The 24,995-nt window shown below is 48.2% G+C and overlaps 1 protein-coding gene across 3 annotated transcripts; it reads left to right on the forward strand.

The window, feature by feature from the left end:
• The first annotated feature begins 75 nt into the window (after nucleotides 1-75).
• On the forward strand, nucleotides 76-24,307 carry LOC119218022 (voltage-dependent calcium channel gamma-2 subunit-like). 3 transcript variants are annotated; one of them, XM_037472147.2, is made up of 5 exons: nucleotides 76-431; nucleotides 1,359-1,605; nucleotides 17,206-17,289; nucleotides 22,552-22,692; nucleotides 23,755-24,307. In XM_037472147.2, the coding sequence occupies exons 2-5, from the start codon at nucleotides 1,395-1,397 to the stop codon at nucleotides 24,264-24,266; spliced, it is 948 nt and encodes a 315-aa protein (XP_037328044.2). In that variant the 5' UTR covers nucleotides 76-431; nucleotides 1,359-1,394; the 3' UTR covers nucleotides 24,267-24,307. The 3 variants fall into 3 exon arrangements, with proteins under 3 accessions (XP_037328044.2, XP_037328045.2, XP_062420534.1); XM_037472148.2 differs by lacking the exon at nucleotides 76-431 and having other exon boundaries at nucleotides 1,282-1,605; XM_062564550.1 differs by lacking the exons at nucleotides 76-431; nucleotides 17,206-17,289 and having other exon boundaries at nucleotides 1,282-1,605.
• The last annotated feature ends 688 nt before the right edge of the window (nucleotides 24,308-24,995 follow it).

The following is a 24,995-nucleotide window of genomic DNA, read 5'->3' on the forward strand; positions in this document are numbered from 1 at the left end:
AACACACACGCACACGCGCGTCGCGCGCACACACCCAGCGCACAGAACAGCGCGCACGTCTCTTGATGTGATGGCAGTGCGCGGCTCCGTGCGCGTGTGCGCGCTGGCGCGGCTCCGGTCGGCCGTCATATAGCCGCCTCGGATCGGTCGGATGCTGGAGGAAGAGGCTCCGGCGCCACGGGAAGCTTCGTCCGTCCCTCCCGGTCCTCCGCGTCGCTGCGGCCGGCTGCACGAGCGGTGATGCTCGGCCTCTCCGCCCGGATGCGCCCCTCTCTGCGCGGCGTGCCCCCCGTTCGCAGCGCCCCCCTGTCGCCGGAGAAAGGTCTAGGGACCACATATGGAAACTGGGCATCAAAATTCTAGGGAGAAGGGAAATTCAACTTCATATTTGTCCGTGTTTTCCGTGCGGAGAGGGGGGAGACTCGTCCCTGGTTGGTTCCCCTTTTCTTCCACCTCTGAAGGAATGGCTGCTTCTCATCATTTGACTATTGGGCTTTATTCATCGATGTGTCCTTGCTTTCTGGGGAGCGCTTGATTCTGCTGCTTTCAATTTCTTCTTCTTTCATCTCCTTCCTCGTGTTGTCTTCTACATTTTCTGGGCCTGTGTGTTTCTACCTGTCTGTCACCCCCCCCCCCTCTTCAGAATACATGTGATTCTTCAGAGGTGATTCTCCATAATTCATTGAGAAACATCAGCGTAGATCTCATCCTCCATCAGGTCATCATCTGGTGCAGCTTCTCTTGTTTGGGGACATTTTAAAGACATCAGGCGGCCAGCTGCTGCAACCAAACCCATCTTAACCCCCCCCCCCCCCCCCCCACATCCCTCAGACCCCCCCATGTTCCTTCACCCCACATTCAGCAGGAATTAAAGTCAGTCCGTGTACAGGTGTGTGTGAGGGAGAGTTCAGCTGTGTGTGTGTGTGTGTGTGTGTGTCTGACGGATAAATCATTCCGTGAGGGTTGTAAGTCCCAGTGAGGAGGCGACTGAAGACACAAACCCTCCATCTTCTCTCCATCTTTTGCTTCTATTAGTTTGACGTTCAGAGGCCTCATAGTGGGCCTCGACCCCAGACCAGGTCTCTGTGGGATCTGCAGGTGCTTTTAGGTCAACCCTTTCTTCTTCGTGGGCTTCTTCCTGTCCGAGGCCCGGTCGACCCGTCTGTCAAACCCTCATCTTCATTTCTCTTGCTGTTTCCACCCTAAAACCAACCATACGATTTCCCCCGAGCTCCCCTAATTCCCCCGCCCCCCCTTCCGCCCCCCGCTCCCCTCGCCCGCCCGCCGCTGCCCCCCCCCCGTGTTCCGAGCTGGCGTGGCGACGCAAACTCACAAATATTTACTTCCTGTACATCAAGAGGAAAGGGGGCCCCCCTTCCGTGGAATGCGGCAACATGGGGGTGTTTGACCGCGGAGTTCAGATGCTGCTGACCACGGTGGGGGCCTTCGCCGCCTTCAGCCTCATGACCATCGCCGTGGGGACGGACTACTGGCTGTACTCGCGCGGCGTCTGCAAGGTGAAGAGCACCAACGAGAACGAGACCAGCAAGAAGAACGAGGAGGTGATGACGCACTCGGGCCTCTGGAGGACCTGCTGCCTGGAAGGTACTGACTTATACATGTATACATATATACATATATATACATATGTATATATACCCATATATATGCTGGATAAACACACACACACTCACACGCCTACACATCCCCCTTCTCACTCTCACTCTGCATCCTCCACTCAGGAGACGTTCCCTCTGTCACCTGCTGCATACCTCTGCTCTGCATCCATCATCCATCCCTCCATCGTCTATCACATTGATCTATCCATACATTCATCTACATATCTATCTACTCCTCATCCATCTCTCCCCTTCTCCCTCCTGGCTTTCTTCTTCATGTCCTTATTTTGACACACACCCTTTGGTGGGCTGGAGGATGGTGTTTGCTGCTTTCCACCCGGAGCTCTGGGGCGGAGGTCAGCTACACTTTGGTCCTTCAAGCCTCGCTTAGCTCAGGCCACGCGGGACTCAGAGAGGAACACGAGGACTGCAGCTGAACCTCATTCTGCTGAACGGGTCACAACGTGTAAACCTGGAAGGCTTCAGCATGCTCAAACGCTCTGAGGTCTTCATTAGCACCATTCTATCTACTCTGGGTCTCCGCCTGGGTCTCAAGTTCACCGCTCTATTTCTAAAGCTGAGTTAATCAACAATTTGTCTCTTCGTGGCTTTTTTAGGCGTCGATGCTTTTATTGTGAAAGGTGGAAAAAGGACGCAGGGAATCTGAAATCCCCTTGGGATGCAGATGCGTGAGTGATGGAGAGTTTTTTCTTCTCAGTTTAAACAATTTGACTTGTGAGCACACTGAAGATGAAGGAGAAACAAGAGAAACAGCTTTTATTCTGTGTGGACTAAAAGACACGTGGTCACTGCAGGGTCACACCGGGTCAGAACAGGGTCACCATGTGGCGTCTGGGACGTTGTTTGAGGGAATAAAATGTCCAGCTACCTACATTTAATCTATATTACTTTCTGTTTACATGCAAATATATATTCTTATATACTTGAATATCTTGTGTATGTACTATGTATAAAAAAAACATCCCTCAGGTTTCTCAGCAAAAAGACGTATTTTACTAAATACCATTTGAACACATCGTGGTGTCATTGTAATTCACATTTACATAAGAGTTATGTTTTCTGAATGCATCGTGAAGTCAATGCAGCCTCCTTCTCGCCCACATGATGCTAACAGCTAACGTCTGATACAAACACACACGTGTTGTTAACCATGGAGGATCAGCAGCATCAATCATGTGTAGTTTGCAGAACGGATTCGGTAGCCACGAGTGAATGAGTGGATGAACAATGCGATCATGTGACATCAGGCCGTTAGCATGAGGCTAACGTGGGATACCGCTAACGGTATCGGAACAACTCTCCTCGCCTCATTCTAACTTTGATTGACATGTGCTCATGTCGTGGAAACAAGACGAGACATTAACACCTAAGTGGTGATTATGTCTCAGAATGACACGCCCACTCATGTACTGTGTGTGTGTGTGTGTGTGTGTGTGTGTGAGTGTGTGTGTGCAACAAGCTTCCACATCTGGAAATCACGTGACGTTTAAAGGTTTTGTCTTAAATGGATGAGGTTTGTCCCCCCCCCCAATCACTGATTTTCTTTCTTTGCTCCAACACTTGCCACAGTTATTTTAGAAGTGTTACATTACATAACGCTCCTCTGCTGCAGCACTCCAAACTCACACGCTATCCAATCTGGCTAATGTTGGTTTCATTGTTGTTAGAATCGATCCTGCATGCGAGGCGGGGGGGGAGTCGGTGGTTGCTGCTGCGAGCGGAGCAGAAAGGGGAAGGAGGGGCAGCTTCTTCTTCTCTCATTTAAGAGCCCCACTGTCCTCTAACGGCACCCAATCAGAACCTGAACTGAGCGGCGGCTAACGCTAGCGCCGCGATGCTAAGGAGCCGCAGCAGCAAAGGGGGTGACCTCGGTTTCAAGAGGAGACACGAGGGAAGAAACGAGGGGGGAACGCAGGGGTTTTCTGCCCCCCCACCCCCCCGGCCTCTTGTGCTATCAGTAACACACCGGCCCACGTTTCCGTCCACCCACCTCGCCTGTCTGAGCCTCCGACTGACATGTGACCCTCACAGAGGAACATCTCACATGACGGACCCATGTGGAGCCAGCAGATTCCCTCACGGCTTCCTGCTTCGCCAGCGTGTGTGTGTGTGTGTGTGTGTGTGTGTGTGTGTGTGCGTGTGTGTGTGTGTGTGTGTGTGTGTGTGTGTGTGTGTGAGCAGGCTGTCTCAGAGTCGGAGTGCATTACGCCGATGACATTAATTATGCTAATAGCCATCAGCTCGCTCAGCAGTGATGCTCCTCGTCAGAAGGACAGGAAGTAACTCATTACATGGAATCAGATTACAGACGAACAACAACGAGACGCCTCCGTATCTCCAGGCAGCGAGCTGTGATCTGATCACTGGGGTAACGTGGAAGATGGGAGGGTGTCAGTCGGACATGTTGTGGGTGGAGATGTGGAGCAGCTGATCGCAGCGTGATTGCTTCATCACCCGAGGCGACACGAGGTGATTTATTTTGAGGTCATGTGATCACATGCAGGACGTGGTGAGGGTGAAGTGGGTCATGTTGCTGTGGTCTTTCTCTGCAGCTCATTGAGATCCGTCTGTCGTGGACCTCCATGACGGCTCTGTGCTCCTGAGCTCACACACCGGAGCTGACAGGTGGAGCTCAGCAGGCTCTAAACGCAGCTATTAATCTGTGTGTGCGTGTGTGTGTGTGTGTGTGTGTGTGTGTGTGTGTGTGTGTGTGTGTGTGTGTGTGTGTGTCACAGGTGTCTCTAAGAATGAGGTGTGAGCTTCCTTTTGGAACCGGCATTACCTTCTAGCTTTCATCTCACTTTGTTCCTGCAGACACTATGAGAAGCTCATGAGGTTAATAAATCCCACTGAAGAGAGGTCTCTCACACACACACACACACACACACACACACACACACACACACACTGATTGAGACTTGTTGACGTGTGTAAAGGTTTCTGTTGGCTTCAAAGGGATCCTCTGCTACACATACTTTGTTAATAAATTGTGACTTCATCTGGTCTGAGATGATGTGAGATGCTTTGGATAAATGACACATAATGTAATGTTTGACAACATTGAATGTTTGACACTTTTTAAATATTCACTATTTTTTATCTTCACCCAGCGGCGCTGTAACCCCTGACAACCTTCTCCTCATTAGCTAATTAATGCGGTCGACCCCCCCCCCCCCCCCCCACCTGCGCTGTGGTGGACGTGGCGTATCCGCGCGGCGTAACCATGGCGACACAGCCCCCTGTCCCCGCCTATCAGCCGGCCATCATGGCCTCTCAATCAAAGGCTGTTTTTACAAACACTTCTACCCCACCTGGGACACAAGTACACACACACACACTGTGGCGAAGGACACACACAGGAACACATCTAACTACACCTTTAATCAAAAATAAGCTCAGCGAAATAATTTCTTAACCACGTGTTTATTTGCGTGTTTGTTTTGAAAAAGCTGCATTCTGTGTAGTGACCAGCAGGGGGCCACTCCTCTGCTCCCATAGACGTCTATGAGGAAATGACTCTACTTCTGTGTAGTGACCAGCAGGGGGCGACTCCTCTGCTCCCATAGACGTCTATGAGGAAATAACTCTACTTCTGTGTAGTGACCAGCAGGGGGCGACTCCTCTGCTCCCATAGACGTCTATGAGGAAATGACTCTACTTCTGTGTAGTGACCAGCAGGGGGCGACTCCTCTGCTCCCATAGACGTCTATGAGGAAATGACTCTACTTCTGTGTAGTGACCAGCAGGGGGCAATTCCTCTGCTCCCATAGACGTCTATGAGGAAATGACTCTACTTCTGTGTAGTGACCAGCAGGGGGCGACTCCTCTGCTCCCATAGACGTCTATGAGGAAATGACTCTACTTCTCTCTTGATTTATTCCCTCAGTAAACATTGTAAACATGAGTTTATGGTCTCAGTCTCTAGTTTCAAGTATTCTTCAATGCAGCATGATGTTTATTTGATGTCCATTTAGAGTCAAACAGACCATAAAGAGGGGATGCTTTAGGGCGGGGCCTAACGCTGATTGACATGTTTTTAGCATGGATGTATACGGCATCTCCACGTTCTCCTCAGTCCAAGTACGGTCACTTCCTGTTCATTGGCTCGAGAAAATATTAAAAACGTTCAACCTAGAGTACAACAATACGGCGTCTTGTGTTCGAAACCAAGGAAGCAGACTTGTGTTAGTCTTTTTAATCGATAGGAAGGCAGACCAGGTCCACCCCTGATGATACCTTTCACAATAAAAGGGTATTTGGGAATTTCAGGTTTTCTTACAAAACATTTGCCGGAGAGTAAATTGCGTTTTCAGGTCAAGGCGTGGACACAACTTGGGTGAACATAAACCAAATGCATATTTGTTCGGGTATTAATTCAACAAAATCCGGTCTCATTGAGAAAAAAGAATAAAGGCATAGTTAAAACATTTCATCACTTTATTTGTTTAAGTCGAGAGCCCACCGTTTAGCGCTGTAGTAACAGAGCGCCACGTGCCGAGCTTCACAGCGGAGTCCCGCGCGTCGCCGTAGTAACAGCGCATGTGTTCTTTGTGTTACGGCATGAATAGGTTGAGTGTGGCGTATGGCGGGGAGCTCGTTGGCACCTCCACTCGGTGTGTTTAACGCCTGGTGGGAGCGGCGCTGACAGGCCCAACTGCTCCCGATGCTACGGCCATCGGGAGCCAAGGGAACGACCGGGAGTCCGATTCCAGGGGCAGAAAGATGTCTCCACTCTAAAGACTCATGATGGGTAACATCTCGTCAGTGCCGCTCATCGGCTCCTTTTGGTTATTTAGTGGATTAGTCAGAAAATAAGTTATACTGGTTTATAGTTCATTTTTATAAATGAATAGTCTTTTGAGAGCAACAAAGAAAGATCCTTAAAATACAAGTGACCTCATGTATTAACGCTGCATTCTCTCTATTGACCAGCAGGGGGCGACTCCTCTGCTCCCATAGACGTCTATGAGGAAATGACTCTACTTCTGTGTAGTGACCAGCAGGGGGCGATTCCTCTGCTCCCATAGACGTCTATGAGGAAATGACTCTACTTCTGTGAAGTGACCAGCAGGGGGCGACTCCTCTGCTCCCATAGACGTCTATGAGGAAATGACTCTACTTCTGTGAAGTGACCAGCAGGGGGCGACTCCTCTGCTCCCATAGACGTCTATGAGGAAATGACTCTACTTCTGTGTAGTGACCAGCAGGGGGCGATTCCTCTGCTCCCATAGACGTCTATGAGGAAATGACTCTACTTCTGTGAAGTGACCAGCAGGGGGCGACTCCTCTGCTCCCATAGACGTCTATGAGGAAATGACTCTACTTCTGTGAAGTGACCAGCAGGGGGCGACTCCTCTGCTCCCATAGACGTCTATGAGGAAATGACTCTACTTCTGTGAAGTGACCAGCAGGGGGCGACTCCTCTGCTCCCATAGACGTCTATGAGGAAATGACTCTACTTCTGTGAAGTGACCAGCAGGGGGCGACTCCTCTGCTCCCATAGACGTCTATGAGGAAATGACTCTACTTCTGTGTAGTGACCAGCAGGGGGCGACTCCTCTGCTCCCATAGACGTCTATGAGGAAATGACTACTTCTCTCTTGATTTATTCCCTCAGTAAACATTGTAAACATGAGTTTATGGTCTCAGTCTCTAGTTTCAAGTCCTCTTCAAAGCAGCATGATGTTCATTTAGTGAATGATGGTCCATTTAGAGTCAAACAGACCGTAAAGCAGGAAATGCTTTAGGGCGGGGCTACACGTTGATTGACAGGTCTCTAATAGACCATAAAGCAGACGATGCTTTAGGGCAAACTGTGGCCCTTATTGATACTTTTATTAATTATCAGCGGTCCCGTTTCACGGCGTTGTTGTGCGTGTCTGTAGATGTCGGTCACCAGGACAAGCCTTCGTGCTGCAGATGAGCGACAGATGGTTTTGAATGTGGAGTAAAGCTGCTCCCTTCTGGAGTAAGTCCTGGTGGCAACATATGGTGAAACTGATGGAGTAACAATGCATGAGTCATGGACAGGCTCCTAAACATTGTGTGTCTGCGTGTGTGTTGTATGCGATGCACAGGCACATTGAACACACATCTACCAGACACTAGACACACTTCTAAAGACATGGACATGTGCTTCATGTTCTTACTCACTGCGTGCTTCCATGGCAGATTAAGTATTTTGTTCTGATTCTCTCATCAGAGTTTGTGCGACACCTTTCAAAAAGTCACATTTATTAGTTCTTAGACTAAAGTCCCAGTTTTTCACAGTAAACCTTTGTCTTCACTAAATAGATTTCTGTGGTGAATCAAACATTAACCTTTAATTGTGCAGTGCTTTAGTAAATTTTGGTGCTGATTGAGTAAAGAACGGCTGTGGAATCACCAATAAGAACGTTTTCCTTTTATCGTCCTTTTTATTTGGGATCATTTCAGTGATAAAAGATGATGTCGAGTGATGAGTCGAGGTTTGTCACTCACACATACAAGAACTTTTCTTCACTTTAAATCGGTTCATAAGAACAGAAAGAACAAAGCCTCCAGAAGTAAGAAAACCTCATCGCATTGTGTTGAGAAGAGAATAGTTTCTAACGATATCCTGGTCGTCGGTGTTTCTGTGTTTGGGTGATTGATGAGATCTTTATTGGCCCTCGTATCCCTTGTACTTTTCATTTTGGGACTCATTTCTCACAAGGTAACGTCCCCCGGTGGCTTTACAGAGATCTCTATCAGTGAAAATCAGGTGCGTTATCATTTTCATTTTCAGTCGCTGAATCAATAAACTGTGAAACAAGAGTGTGAGTGATGTCTTTGTCCCTCAGGTTTGGATTGATCCCTTTTTTATGGGCTGTGTGGAATGAGTCTACCAGCGATGGGCAGCTGGCCGCCGCTCGTTAACCGTGGTGAACTTTCATAAGCTTCACGTAGAGGGTCTCAGGTGAAGCTTCTAATGGTTCCATCTGCATTTATGAGTTGGGAAGACGCTGTTTGTTTGATCCACCGCTACAGACACTTTTATTAAGTTGATTAAGTTGTATTAATCATTAAGGGATGGTTTTTGTTGGATGGGACGGAGGGTAAACTCCCTTATTGGCTGATTCGGGGGTTTTTGTGGTAAAAACACCTTGATTCTTTATTTGTTGCTGTTTGATCAAATAAGTTCTTTAAAAGATGACAGAATTGAACATCAGTCAAAGGTCTTTGTTGTAAACAATCCTCAAACATAGCGACGCGATACGGAGCATTTCTTCCTTATGTAGAAATGAAGTGACCGCCCTCAGGTGCTCCTCACCTGCCCCAAAGCATCCCCTCCTCACGTTGCTGTTTCACCTAAAATATACAACTTTATACAAATACTTCTCCACTTTTAACATTCTCTAAGCAATAGGGTCAAGTCACTGATGAAATACAATTAAAACTGTATTTTATATTCAGTATCATCCATCTAAAGAGCTTTTTCTCTTACGGACGGACTTCAGCGACGTCTTTGTTGACCTGCAGCAAAAAAACAACAACAACCAAAACAATTTAAGAATGAAAGAATGCAAACTGGTACAAACAAGCTGGAAATGTTGATATGCACTCAGCGCATGCATTTTTAAAGAAGTGCATCCAGAATACCAAAATACACATGACATGTATCTGAAGTCCTAGAAAAGAAGATGTCCCCACTCGGAGGGAGGTTGTGTGCTTTTAGGTACAGACGGACAAGGTCAATGGGACGTTTAGCTTTCAGCATCTTCTCAATGCATCTTCTCTGCTGCTAATGAGTCAAACTGAATAATGAATGAGCACCTGTCCTCCGCCTGATACGAGAAGATGGGGACAAGTGTCCTCCGGTTTGACGCTACATGCAATTAGCATTTGTAGGACATTGAGCTCCTTTCCTTCACAGTTTAAGGACCAAAATGTAAAAGCATTCAGCTGGTTGTTAAAGCTGATTCTTTCCCATCTGTCCTCTCCTTCTCATCGCCTCCTACATATTAATGAATAATAATAACAACCACCAGCTTTACCCTTTATTTAAGAAATCCTGATGCTTCATGAAGTGCATCGTCATGTGACCAGTTATGAACACTTCTCACACCTCTAATACAAGAATTTGGCCAAAGTAGGACAGTGAGAACAAGTTGTGTGACGTGTCATCGTCTTGAAAACAGCTGATGAAACATCTTCTCAGATTAAAGATCCCTCTTTTTGAATGATTTTTTGAAATAAAAATACTTAACTTCAAAGAACCTCCAACAGCTGGTTCTTTGAAGAACTTAAAGAAAGTGATCTTCCTGACAGAACATTTGTAATCATCTGTAACGGTTCCTCGTGGAACCAGATCACCATCACTGACCCAGGAGAGCAGAGCTGAGGTCCACGTTGCTCCTCGATCCTCCTGCAAACCCACGAGCCCTCACACATCTGGACGAGAGGTCGGGGGGGGGGGGGGGGGGGGGGGAGGGAAGGAATGGAGGAAGAGGGAAGCAGTCTGTAGCGGGACTCTGAGGAACGAGGGAGGGGCGAAGCGGCAGATGTGGTGAGGAAGAGGAGGTGTAGCTGGAGAAGTGGAGGAGAAAGAGGAAGGGATGCAGAGAGGAGAGGAGACAGGAGAAGACGGGATGCCAAACAACATTTGTGGAGGAGGGAGTAAGTGGAGGTGTACGGGAGAAAGCTTTCCAAACAACATCTGCACCGGGAGCAACATCTGTATGAGGGGGAGTGAGGCGGATGTTGAAGCTTAAAGGGGGAGGCTTTAAACAAGTCTCAACTACTCCTGCGCTCACACACACATTACTCATCTTTTCAGAATAAAAGCTTAAGAAAATGTGTTAATACAAAATAAACTCAACGCTCCTGCGACGGACCCTTCCCACCTGCCAGGTGTCCATCCCTCCTGGTGCTCCATGGCCGTGAATGTGAGGATGCAGACATTAAACCGTAGGGGGGGGAGGGGGGGGGCGATGTGATTTCCCCAGACTCTCCGACCTCTTTAATGGAGAGTTTATGCCGCTACGCTGTGAGCGCTGGTTGCTAAGGACCTACATGAGCTTTTGCACAGCCGTTGCTATGCAGAGAGAGAGAGGGGGAGCCAGAGGCCCATGCAGTGGATGAGTCATATCCCCCCCCCAACCCCCCCCCCCCCACACTCACATCCCTCCACTGACTCAATGGGACTGACTCGTAGCTCATCTCCATGGTTCACATGTCTCATACCTGCACCTCCGTCACCGGGCGGCCTGCGGGGTTAAGGGGCGGGACTTAACCCTGAAGCTGGCGGGTGTGAATGTGGGGTTGAGGGGAGGGGCGATGCGTTCAGTTCACCGTGGAGGATGCGAGGAGGAGTGGAGGAGAAGAAGAAGGGAGGAGGAAGTAGGATGTGATACCTCAGAAGGCTTCACATCACGACGCACAGCAGCTGAGGCCTAGAAAGAGGGGTGAGGAGGTGGGAGGAGAAGGGGGGGAGTCGTTGGCCCACTGTGTCTTCTCAGGTCCACACAGATCTTTGTTCTAAACTCAGAGGGAGATTCTACAGACTTCTTGGCACACGGTGCAGGATCAGAGTTTCCACTTCACTGAAATAAACCAAAGGGGACGTTTGAGTGAAATACCAAGGAGATTAAATGTGAAGATTTAACTCCACAAACTGACCTCATCCAGCTCGGCTGTCGTTTTTAATGCGCTGCCTGAATAGTGATGATATGAATCACATCTGTGGCTGTGTGCTTGTGGGATGCAATGCAGAGCTGCAGAATGAGGGCAGGTAGCTGCTCCACTTAAAGCTGCCTGGTACCGAACATCTGTCGCTCGTCCATCACCGACTTCTGCCTCAGCGTTTTGAGTCTCACTTTTATTGCATTACGTTACGTTACTTGTCATTTAGCTGATGCTTTTATCCAAAGAAACTCACAATAAGAGCGTTTCAACCATAAGGAAACAAACTCAGAAGAATAAGAACCAAGAAAGTTCAATTTCATCCAATAAGCCGATGTTCAACTAGTTCTAGATCAGATCCATTATGAGTCCAGTTTAAGGTCTACAGTGTGTTAGTGTTTAGTCTGAAGAGGTGAGTCTTTAGTGTGAAGATGTGAAGGCTCTCTGTGGTTCTGATGTCATCACAGAGCTCCTTCCACCATCTAGGAGCAGGACAGCAAAGAGTGGAGATCTAGTCCAGTGTTCTGCTCTCAGTGAGGAACAAGCAGCTTGATGTTGGGATGGAGGGTTCCACCAGGTCCTGGATGGAGACTGGACCCCATCCATTCACACCATGCTACGAGTGTCTTGAAGTGGATGAGTGCAGCCACATCCTTCTCCTCCTCGTCTCTTTCGCAAACTCTTTCTTCCTCACCTCCTCTCTCCTTGTTATTTCTCCCTTTGTGCCAGAGGAGTTAACAAGGTTGGGAGGGGGAGAGAAAATGTCACCACAAAACTAGGAGGGAGCCGCAAAGGGAGCGTTGGGGGAGCTGAGGGGTTTCTCTAAAGGGGGACAGCGTGGTTGTTTGCTGGGAGGTTCTGTTACATTAAAACCTTCTTCAGGCCACCAGCTGTAACTGTCTTAAATGTTCTTTTTGTTCCAAATGTATACATTTAAATGGATTCAGGGAAAGGTCTTCTCCTTCTTTGTCCCTCCCCCCCCCCCCCCCCCTTGTTCAGTTATTTCCCTTCCTGACCACATGTGAAGCATCAGAATGTGGTGATTGTGAACGGAGCATTGGAGAAAGTGACGTAGTATGAAGAGTGACACACATCCCCGGAGGAGGAGACTCAGCTGGATGCCTGGATCAAACAAACTCACGACTCCAACAGGTTGAATTACAGACGTACTCTGCTGGGAACACGTCCGGTTTCTAAGCGTCCCTTTTCTAACTTTATTCTCTGAATCTAAAGTTCTTACAGATGGCCCCAGGAAAGTGTTCTGATTCATTAATGGAGCACAGCAGAAGATGTACGATCTCGCTGTTGACTTCACGACAAACAGAACTCTCACCCAGCAGCCATTTGAACTTCTTCTTAAATACCAAAAGAATCCAGTTCTGGTCAAAAAACCAAACTGATGAGATGGTTGAGTTTGTTTTTTGTTTTGTCTCAATCTGCAGAGTTAAATCCCACTACGCAACAAACGGAGGCTTTTCTATCACCAGAAAAACGCTGCGCTTTCTTTAACTATAAATCAGACTAATTCACGTGTTGTGTGTCCAAACACGTACAGGCCTGCTGATAGCAAAAGTCATTGCTTATTCTGAATTAGCCAGGGCAAGTAGTGTGAGAATCTAATTCTACATTTATTACAATTATCTTTAATAGGTCTCTCCGTTGTCGGATGTGTTCTGAAATTGAGCAGAAATGAATTGGCCCGTCTGGGTTCAAAGATTAAAATGCAATACAGAGCACAATGGAGTCGTTTAATGAAGTGAACCCTTTTCAGTCGGCTTGGAACACACATTTTATTCTATAAAACACTGCTTTATTCTGAAAGGAGATTAAGCATTTTATATTCATTGTATTATTTCAAACATTTTGTTTGTGTATTGCCAAATGAATGAAGTGATCCATGTGAAATGATGCAATGTGGCTTCCTGAATACTGAAGAGAAGTCAATTAAGAGAGAACCAAAATCATCACAAAAGGAGGGATGAGGGAAAGAGTTTTGTTAAAATGTGTGGATCTCATCACAGAGATGATAGAAAATCCACACATTCTGAAGAGAAGCCACAACTAAGATGTCTCCATTTTGTTCTTTGATTACGAACGATTCAATCAAACGTTTTACTCCATGGGAATAACAAAAAAAACAACCATTTCATTCCTGGATGGATTCTCATGCAAAGAAACGTTTCAAGAGAAACGGCATCATAAATGCTGATGTATGTTCTCCACTAAGCCTCCTGTCACTGTCTGTGCCTCCAGTCTTTCAGCAGGTAAGCAGTTTAGAATTAGAATGTTCTGGAAGTCCATGTTTAGCACAGAAAGGGAACCTAAAAGACACAAAAGGTAGGAAAAAAATCACCTGTGAGAAAAGCCTCGTGATGAATTAAGACTCCGATCGGAGTAAAGAAACGGCTTTCCGTGCGTCACGCTGAACTCAGCTGATTGCGAGCATTTGACGTGCAACGCGTCGCCTTTGAGGTCTCTGCCATTCATCCACCTTTACAGCTGAGGGATTATTTAAGAGGCATTTTTAGCATTCAGATTGAGCCATAATTAGCATACAGAACTGCTATGCCAAGTATTTGCATCACACACAATGCTGGTTCAGAAGATGCCATTTGTACACTACATCTGATTCCACAAACACACACATCGCTTCTCTACTTTTGTGAGGACCACCATTCACATCCCCGGCCCATTGTCTCTTATCACAAGAAACTACTTAACCCTAACCAACCTCGACCTGAAATCCAGCTCTGAACCCTCAAACACACCATTGAACAAGTGACGACACCTGTCCTCACTTTCCAAAAATGTGTGTTCTGGTCCTCACAATGTATCCTGTGTAAGTACAAGAAGATGTATCCACACACACCCGGTTGCAGTGGGTTAGGATGTTAATACTTCATAAAAGGCTGTCTGCGAGTGTTTCATTATTGTCCATTAACTTAACAGCCATGAGGTGAGTCGACCAGCAGGCCTGTGATTGGCTCGTGACAGCGTGGAAGGGTCACCGAGGTCTCTTCTGATTGGTTCTAAATCCTCGGTGGGGAGTCACAGGGGCGCCACTTGCTGTGAGGACAAGCGGTGATGGATTAGTCCTGAGGTGCGGGTTGGTCACAAAATAACTGACTTGTTTAAGCAAGATGTATAATTTAACAGCTGCAATTTAGAAGAGCGAGGCTCCATTATTACAACTTTGGAGAAGGGGGGGTGGGAGCTGGGGGGGGTTCTGATAGGGATATGACTCAGTCTAAAGGCTTTGTTTCTGTGCGTGGGGGGGGGGGATTGGTTGATATCCCTCCAGATTATCACCTGAGCAACAACCCGACGTGTTGCTTGGATCCACTAAAATGGATTGAACTAAAGACAATTATTAGTTAAGAGGACAAACTCGTTTTATTTCCCTCTTGTTTTAAAACGGGATCAGAACCTCAGCTGCTTCTCTTTGTTGGTGTGTTTTTTACCACTTCTGGAGGCTTCAGCTTCTTCTGCAAAGATCATATTTTGGATATGATGAAATTCTGGGAAATTGTTGGCAGACATTACATTATATTACATTACATTATACATGTGTTAAAGACTAGAGACATTTGTACTCATCACATAATTGTTCATAATTATTGATGAATCATTGTGCCGCTGACCTTTAAACTTGTTAAATAGAATTTAGCCACCATTCGATGGATTATAGACACCTGTGGATTAGATTAGAATTTCCTCATCAGTCTTTTGTCGGCTGTGTTGTTCGTTATAAGCTTCTCCACAAAGAGAAATACGAGGACGCACAAAGAGCTTTTCCACAATCATGTCACTTTGAACAACAAACTGTAAATCTGGGATCTCAGTTGAAGCAGGAAGAAAACCTGCTCGTTGAGACTGATTTTCAAACTTTGTGCAACAGGCTGATTGAAGAGAGTCCATTTGTTCTCACGTAGACTACAAACTACGACAAGTCTAATGCTAAATACTTAAATACTACAGCTTCCAGCAACCTCCCATCTCAGAGGATGACGCAACGCTCCGGGCTGCACAGGCTTCGTTCCTGTTGAGACAATAAAGCGTGCTTTCAATTTGAATTGCGGAAAAAGAATAAAGTGAGAGAGGAGGAGGAAGAGGAGGAGGAGGAGGAGGAGGAGCGCAGAGCTGCCAGCTCGGTTCAAATGGGAATCTGGTCCTCGGGGGCTCACGCAAATGTATGCATGAGAGAGAGAGAGAGAGAGAGAGAGAGGGAGAGCGTGGGAGGGTGTGTGTTGGAGGCAGCGAGGGAGACGAGATGATGGAGATGCTGCCCGGCACTGAGTGTGTGAATCGATGTGTTTGACATGAAGTGGGATCTCTGTGTGGAGACTCTGATCCGGGGGAAGAATCATCGCCGTTCCACTCCACCTTGCGCTTAGCACGTCTCCTAGCAACCGAAGCAGACACCATTTTGAGAGTGTTTGGATGTTAGATGGTTGAGAAACGGAGTCGTGTCCTCAGTGACAATAACGCGGGGATGGCGACTGCTCTCGTTTGCACATTTGAACCCGGTGGAGGATCTCACAGGACTGCACTGTGTTGTGAAATGAGCACATGAATGTGTTGAATGAATCAACCTGGACGGTGGCCATGCTCCAGAGACCAGGAGGAACTGATTATAGAAGCTGCACAGTTTCACTTTCATCTCATCTCCGAAGCTGTCTCCATCCAAACACACCTCGTCAGGTCGGTGTTTTCTGAAAGTAAAGTAAACTCTCATCAGCCAAACTCAGTGGCCCCAAAACCCAAAATAACTTTGCTATCCTCCTTTCTAGAAACTTCTGATTAAAGTCTCACACGCCTCCTTGCAAAGATATTACAAGAACGCTTGAACTACACAATGATGGTCTGTACCTCCACGATGAAGCAATGGTAATAACAACAGACTTAACTGTATAAACACACACTGTGATCAGCACCTCACAGGCGGACAGCAACCCCAAACCAGGACAACAGTAGTAGTTGTTAAACGCATGTTTTGATGTAGTTTTGACAATTGAAGGTATCACAGTGACTGATGTACAGGTGTGTGTGTGTGTGTGTGTGTGTGTGTGTGTGTGTGTGTGTGTGTGTGTGTGTGTGTGTGTGTGTGTAACCGAAGCCCAAGCAGTAGTCTTCCCTCCTTCAATTGACAATTAACAAGGGCCTATTTAATGGCAGTAGTTGGGGAGGGGGGGCCTTTAATTACTCCTGCAGCACAACCAGGCCAAACACACACACACACACACACACACACACACACACACACGCACACACAACTCTTCTTAATGAGCGGCACCATGAGCCCTCCTTTCTTCCTCTCTTTTAATTTGCATATCGCTCCTCACCGCCCACCGGCTCTGTCGAGGCGTTTAGATTAAACGCCCCCCCGCCGCCACGTCCTCTTCTGTCTGACACTTTCCTTCAAAGCTGTTGACAAATCTCTCTTCCTCTCCGTCTCTTTGTCTCAGATGTTTCCTCCTCCTCCTCCTCCTCCCTCCTCCCTCCTCCCTCCACTTTGCCGCCTTGCGTCACCAGAGTGGCGCGTGGAAAACACGGCGTCCACGTTAGAAACAAACAAGATGAACCTCGTGCTTCTATCCCAGCGGGCTGATGTTGGTGCACATGTGGATCTTTTGTCTCACACACACTTCACACTCCGCGTGCGTCTCAGGGCACGTGTTGCGCCTTTTGTTCTTTTTGTCCCGCCCCCTTTCTCCTCATCGCTTCTCCTGTCCCGCACACCACCTCCTCCTCTTCCATCTGTCACTGCCTTATTCACAACACCGGACATCTACCCGGTGTCTAAGAAGCACAGATGTACCGATACGTCCTACGCTGTTAGAGGTCTGCGGTCACGTCCATCATCGAAGAGCTGTGACTGCATCCATAACACGGCCTCCCTTCTCTGTTCTTTCTCCTCTCACAGGTTCTTTTAAAGGCATGTGCAAGCAGATAGATCACTTTCCTGAGGATGCCGACTATGTGGCCGATGCTTCCGAGTACTTCCTACGTGAGTGCTTCCTTCGTCCACCGTCCATCGCCATCCAAAGCCTTCTGCTTCATTCACTCCTGGTCTGCTCATTTTATTCTGTAAGACATGAAGTTATTGGATATTGAGCCGCCGGGTGAGAAGTTGGAGGTTTCGAGATGGCAGCAGGAGAGAACCAGACGAGGATGTGGAAGAGCAGAACAGAGCGACGGGGGTGGAGGAGGACGGGCGGAGGCCAGGGAGAAGGGGGGGGGGGGGGTGAAGGACAGGGAGTAGGGTACCAGCGCAGTGCTGTGGCTCTCCCAGCGGCCCGGCCAATTAGGACACTTTTTTCTATAAATACTCCGGGCTGCGCTATGTGGGTCACGCCTCGCTCCCTCTCCTCCTCCCTCCCTTCCCTCGGCCTCCTCCCTCCGACTTTCCCGTCCATCTGTCCGAACGTCTCCGCCGAGGCCCCTCGCTCGCGTCCCGGCAGCTGGCGGACGGAGGCGGGGGGGCCGAGAGGGAACCGGAAGGCGGGGATCACACCGGTGGTCTTTCCACCAAAAACATGTGGTGTGGTGAGGTGTGAGGACCTGTTGTGGCCAGCGTTTATACTGCCCCCCCCCCCCCCCGGCAGAGATGAGACATCGATCAGCCGGTGCTCTGCTACCTGTTACCCCCCCCCCCCAGGGAGTTCCTTTTGTTTCTGTGGTGGAAGATTGAAGCTGCTTTCTGTTTGAGAAGATACTCTATTATGTGCAGATGAACCACTGATCCTGCATATTTTCTTCCCCTCTCGCAGTGCGTCGTCATGGCAACCATTTGAACTATCTCTGTGCTCGTGTGTGTGTGTGTGTGTGTGTGTGTGCTTCTGTATACTTAGCTCTGTGAGGTACCGCTGCACTCAAGTTTGGGACAAAACCTGAGGAATGGAACAAAGGTCGGAGGAAGCAGGAAGAGATGTTTGGTCCGTTTGAACCTAAAATCCTTCCTGGATGAATCGCTCAGTCCGTCGTCCCAGAGGAGAAGAGCCTCCTGTAGGACACTCAGACGTGGTTCAATGCGCGTGTGGGGGGGTTGTGGGGGGGGGGGAGGGGGGCAAACCGACACCCAGCAGGCCGCTCTTTGTGTGATGTCAGCATGAAGGTATTTCACTGTAGTTTTACTTCATCACCACATTAGGATATTTACAACTAACAACTCCTCCTGTGACACAACAACCCGCCAAGTGTCCATCACAGCGTCACGGCTACGTTAGCAACATGGCGACGTGTCGAGGCGGCGTATCGGGCGGATGGAAGTGATGCAGCAGTTGTTGGTCGATGAAGGGTTTCTCTGCATCGCCTCCCAACTACAGCCGAAGCACTGATTGACTGATTGACAGGTCTCTGGTCTTTGTGTATTTTCCTCTCAAACCCTTTTAACAGTTTAAAGTAAATTCCAACATATGGAGTTGGATTATTGAGCGGTCGGTGAATCAAACCAGAGAGAGAGAAAACAGAAGGCTTCAACATCTGTAACTTCAGAACTAAGATGTTTCCTCCTGCTGTGAATATTGATTTCATGTGTGATTGGAGCTGAGAGCTGCGATATTAAATATGTTACATGAGCACTTATGGAACAGTTAAAAGAATCCAGACCATTTCACACCGGCGTCGTAAACGCCCTGCATGTTATTCAGTGGAGAGGGAGGGGGGAGGTCTCTCTCCCTCCCCCCTCCCTCTCTGGATGCAGCTGATGGTACTGCTGCAGGAGGAAAGGCTGCCTGCTCGCCCTTACATAACCACATGTACGAGTTCCACCGGGGAGGCGGGGGCTGGGGGGGCGGGGTGAGGCGGCTTTGGGGAGCGAGAGACTGAGAGGGAGATCGAAACGGAGAGAAAGGAGGAGAGAGAGTGTGAAGGAGAGAGGACTTTACTCCTCCACGTGATGCTGGGCGGGTTTAACGGTGCTGAACGGAGCAGGGCCTGTTCTGCTGGAATTGAGAAGCTTGATTCTGAAGCAGATGAAAGCTGGAGTCCACACATAAACCATCGAGTTAGTCTTCTCAGAAGGTCTCTCTGCCTTTTACGGCCTACTCGGACATTTTCTGCAGCCTCTTCTGCGTCGGCCTTGATGTTGGCCGAGCAACAGGCGACATCCATGTGTTCTTCACATGGTAAATACTAACAACTTGAAACAAAATAAATTACTGTACAATAGTCACAATATTCACAACCAATGAGGTGAGATCAGATTTAAAAGTCTTGTGCATTTATTTAAGAATCACGTGTGCCGTGGTTTTATATGTGAAAGTGTTAAATTAAAACTATGTGAAGTGTACAAACCTTTCATTTCAATATGTGGCATCATATGTTTGCTCGGTTGTGTGCCTTCGATCTTACAGCGTGTGCAGCGTTAGATGGAAAGGGTGCAAAGTACACGACACACAGTGTGAACGTGTTTTTGTAGGTGTGTGTGTGTGTGTGTGTGTCTGTGTGTGTCGTGCACGGAGCCGTAGAATGCGCTTAGAACAGCTCAGCTCTGACTGACTTGAAGGCAAAGTCAAACACACTCAACCACAACCTGACGATCCGTCTCTATTCAAATGAAACAGAAACATAAAAATGCAGAAAATGTAACATGAATTCATACGGATTCTAACGAATGTGTGTTTGACAAAGAAGGAACCGATTGAGGGTTTTTTCAGGTTTTGTAAATACCCAAATATAAATATATATTATTTTACACTTTAAGGAAAAAAATGGTTTTGTTCGTTAAAACTGGAGCAGCGAAAATAAAATGAGTAACAAATATATGTATAAATTACAAAATGTTTTTCAGATGTGTGAATCACGACGGCTGCCTCTGTTCTTTTGGACACAAGGAGGAATGAATTTAGGTTAAACATTCATCATGTTCTTTAAAGTGATTGTTCAGGTACATTCCACATAAAAGATGTAAATGACAAAACAAGAGCAGTGTGTTATCCAGTTAGCGGTTAGCTTTAGCACTTAGCATGGCGCCTCTTTTAAAGTTAGATCAATGTGGACTGTGGAGGAACAATAATGCCCTCTATATGTCTGCAGCATCTTAAACACACTTCACCTGCACAAACGTCCTGCACAACAGGAGGTTTAAACCGTGGTCCTCGTAATGGTAGAAAAACGACACACACACACAGTCCTGATTTGCTCTGAAATGAGTGTTTTTAACATAAAGCCGTTGCTATAATTAGAGCCCGGATCCTCGTGCTCTGGACGGAGATGTGAGGAGCGACGTGACGTCGCCCGACCGCTGTGACGTGGGGGCGTATCACGACATGATGATGACTGACAGCTGCACGAGCACCCTCCTCCGCCTCTGTGTGTGTGTGTGTGTCATTCCCTCTCAATAGGATGTGGTCATTTACACGTGTGTGAGCTTTACATGGACACACACACACACACACAGTTGGTTATTCCCCTGTAGCTGTTTTGCCAAGCTCCCACCACCACATGTTCTTTGCTGCTGGGCTCTCCCACGTGGGCGAAACCAGTGTGTGTGTGTGTGTGTGTGCGTTAGAAGTCAGATTGTTCCTGCGTGGGAAGCATACAGTGTGTACGGGAAACACCCCACTTTGGAGAGTGAGGGGGTGGGAGGCTGATCGATGAGTGTGTTCACTTTGTAGTTTGTTGAGCTGATGTGTGTGTGTGTTACAAAGTAATGGGGAGGCTGCTGCACTATACTGGATTGTGAACCCAGGGAGCTCCCATGGTGGTGTCCACCCCCGCCTCTATAATTCAGCCACAATTACAAGGCTCTCCTCTGCCGCAGCTAATGAAACCATAAGTCAGCCAGGGACACACACAGAGACACACAACGCTGTAAACACACACCACTGCAGCAGAACCAACCGAGCAGTGGGAGAAATGAGGGGAGGGGGGGTGTAACAGAGAGAATGAAAGAAAAGAAGAAAAGAGGTTTGCAAAACGGCTTTCTTCGTCTTGCAAACCTCTTTTTGGATTGTGTGTGTGTGTGTGTGCGCATGTGTGTGTGCGCATGTGTGCGCGTGTGCATGAATGTGTGTGTGTGTGTGTGTGTGTGCGCTCCGCCTATTGTCTCATTACCATATTGCAGCCATAATGCACAGTACATATTGACTCACATAGAACAAGGAGCTCAGGACGCCACACACACACACACACACACACACACACACACACAGACAGACACACACCACTGCTCCACTTTTCTTCATGTTCACACAGAAGGATCCGACCAGGGAGGAGAAGTAAACAGAAGCTCGTCCTGTGTGTGTTTAACACAGATTTTGTTTGCTTGTGTGATGATGACGAGTCATGTTCAACATCATGGAATGTCCTTCCTCATCATCATCATCATCATCATCCTCATCATCAGGCCTCCCTGTGGATACCTGTGTCACTGTGTTCCAGTGGTATTAAACAATCCTCCGGCTCGCCGTGGAGCGACTTGGGAAATATTACAACTTTATGGCTTTATTGTGTTACATTATTGCGTTACGACTTTATTGCTCATCGCTCCCGCTGGGCCTCCGGCAGGACCCTGGTGCCGGTGGTTCTGGGGAGAAGGGGGGGGTTGAGTAACACGGATTCACGATTCATCTCACTAGTTTGGAACATTTGTATCTCAAAAAATGCCTTTAGCTTTAAACACGGTATCAATAAGGAAGTAACATGCAGGTGTGTGTGTGTGTGTGTGTGTGTGTGTGTGTGTCAGAAGGAGTTTCTGCACGGTAAACCATGTGTGTGTAAGTGCTGCATGTCGTTGGTGCTTTTCCACCTTGAAGTCGATTCGCCCTGACAGCACATGTCAATGAAGAGGAGGAGATGGGGTTAAAACAGATGGAGGAGGAGGAGGGAGGAAGAGGGGGGAGGGGGGGGGGGGGGGACCTGGTGCTGTGCCAACTCTGAGGTCACCTCATTACGTGACACGCTTCAGTGAACGGAAGCATCAGTTTGACCACTGCAGAACTCTTTCATTTCACTCATTTTGCTTCTTTGTTTCAGTATTTCTATTCCGATCAATATTTTAGTTTTTATTATACGATGGAACAAAAGAATTGCACGATTTGAAAAAAAATGTCAGTAGTGACTATCATATTTTTGCTTATTTTGCACATTTTAACTCGTGGTTGCATGGTTAAAAAACAAGAGCAGCTGTATTATAATTATAATAAAAACAACCATTTGTCACATTATTCTTGTTTTACTCTTATATGCACAGTGGTGATGTGTGTGCTAAACATGACGCTGACAGTTGTTTTTTCCTTGTTGTGTGTGTGTGTGTGTGTGTGTCCAGGCGCTGTCCGAGCCTCCAGTATCTTCCCCATCATGAGTGTGATCCTGCTCTTCATGGGGGGGCTGTGCATCGCGGCCAGCGAGTTCTACAAGTCACGCCACAACATCATCCTCAGCGCCGGCATCCTCTTCGTCTCCGCAGGTAGGAAGGGAGGAGGAGGAGGAGGAGGAGGAGGAAAGAGGAGGAGGAGGAGGAGGAGGAAAGAGGAGGAAGGAGACGATGGAGGGCGAGGGAAGGATGCAGTGCAAGAATATTGGTGTGATGACCAAGATGGGTCAAGGGGAAGGTGTGAGTGGGGGAGAAGAAGAAGGGGGAGTAATGTGGGAAAAGATGGGAGAGCAGAGAGGATTATGGAGAGAGGAAGTAGAAGAATATTTAATTTATTTTAGGAAAAATGCCACAAAGCCCATTTCCTTTTATACATTTCTTTGATCTGACTGGATACGGATGGATACAGGACAAAGTGCATTTGACAGCACGTTGGAGATCACCTTACTGACTGGGCGGAAGTTAAGGTCATCAGCTGAGATTAATCCTTCTTTTGGCCTATTTGTCTCCTAAAGGAAGGATCTGTTTTTGGCTGCTAAACGCTGTCCCAAAAACACCTTCAAAACTTCAGATACTCATCCAATGGTTCGTCTTTGGGACCATGATCGACCTTACGAAGTAGGTGTCGCCATCAAGCTGCTTTGCACTGAGGTTCTAGGCCGCGGCCCACTGTGCTGCACCAGATAACTAGTTCGCCTGCAGGTCAGAAGTGAGGGAAGCAGTTTGTGGCCCTGTTGCGGCGCTGAGAGGAGGCTCTAAAAATAAGGTGTCCCTGATTCTCTCCTGCTCCGGTCCTCCTCGCCGTCCTCACGCTTTACACTGTTGTCCTTTCTGTCTGTTGGTTCATGGCTGCACACACAGAGTGATGATGATCTACAGGGATGACGGATCATCAAAATAAAGTGTGTGTGGGGGGGTAGAAACATGATACAAGAAATAAATGTAGGGCTGAATCTGCCCCAGTTTTCATCTGAAAGGGAAGAGAGAAACTTCCGTCTGTTCAAATCAGATGTGATGAGTTATTATTATTATTATTATTTATTGATGAAGGTCCTTCATCACTGGTTCGTCAGCTTGCTTCATCGTCTCAGTCTACAAAAGTCCTGTCCTTAAGTCCTTAAGTCCTCAAGTCCTCAAGTCCTGTCCTCCCCGCAGGCCTCAGCAACATCATCGGGATCATCGTGTACATCTCGGCCAACGCCGGCGACCCTTCCAAGAGCGACTCCAAGAAGAACAGCTACTCCTACGGCTGGTCCTTCTACTTCGGCGCCCTGTCCTTCATCATGGCCGAGATGGTGGGCGTGCTGGCCGTGCACATGTTCATCGACCGCCACCGGGAGCTGCGCGTAGGGGCGCGGGCCGCCGACTACCTGCAGGGGGCGGCCATCACGCGCATCCCCAGCTACCGCTACCGCCGCCGCTCACGCTCCTCGTCCCGCTCCACCGACCCCTCGCACTCCCGCGAGGCCTCGCCGGTGGGCCTGAAGGCCTTCGGGGCGCTGCCCTCCACCGAGCTGTCCATGTACACGCTGCCCAAGGGCCAGACGGGCCCCCCCACGGCCCCCTACGACTCCACGGAGAGGGACCTCAACTTCCTGCAGGTCCACAACTCCATCCAGAAGGACCTGAAGGACAACAGCGCCAACCGGCGCACCACGCCCGTATGAGACTGAGGGCGGGGCCCCGGGCCCTGCAGAGCCGCTTTGGGGTTGTGTGGGGGGGGCAGGGGGGGAGGGGGGGGGTTTCTGTTGAGAAAAAAGAAAAAGGAAACAAAAATGCATAAAAAGAAACACGCATGATTCTACCGTTGTTTAAGAGTTTAAGGATTTGGGAGGCGACAGGGAGCCGGTGGGGGGGCGGGGGGGGACATGAGAGCAGGGGGGGGGGGGGGGGCAGCCACACTGCCCAATAAAAAGTGAACTTTATATTTTTTACTCTTCCTCAATCGGATGAAAGTGGGGCGTGGTTACCCCCTATTGGCCCCGCCTATGACCCCGCCCTCACACCTCCATCCCTCCACACACACACACACACACAACACACACACACACACACACACGCTCCTTTCTTCAGTTGCTGTACCTTCTTGATTTCTTGGTTTATTGGCATTGATACTGTGAAGCATCGCGGTGGGATTTCAGCAGGGAGCAAATTCAGGAGCGCAAAAAAACACGAGGAAAACGAGGAAAATAAGTTAATATATGTATTGATTAAATGAATATATGAATATATATGTTAATGAATCCCTGGCGCAAAAATATCAACAAGGAAAACAAAGATGTGAGTGAGACTGAATCGCCGTGGCAACCAAACGAGAGGATGAAACTGGCCCAACGGGGGGAAACTTTTCCTCCCAACAAACCCTGGTTCAGGGTCCAGAGGTCAGAGGTCAGCCT

Source organism: Pungitius pungitius, chromosome 9, assembly GCF_949316345.1.
Source record: "Pungitius pungitius chromosome 9, fPunPun2.1, whole genome shotgun sequence".
Taxonomy (NCBI): domain Eukaryota; kingdom Metazoa; phylum Chordata; class Actinopteri; order Perciformes; family Gasterosteidae; genus Pungitius; species Pungitius pungitius.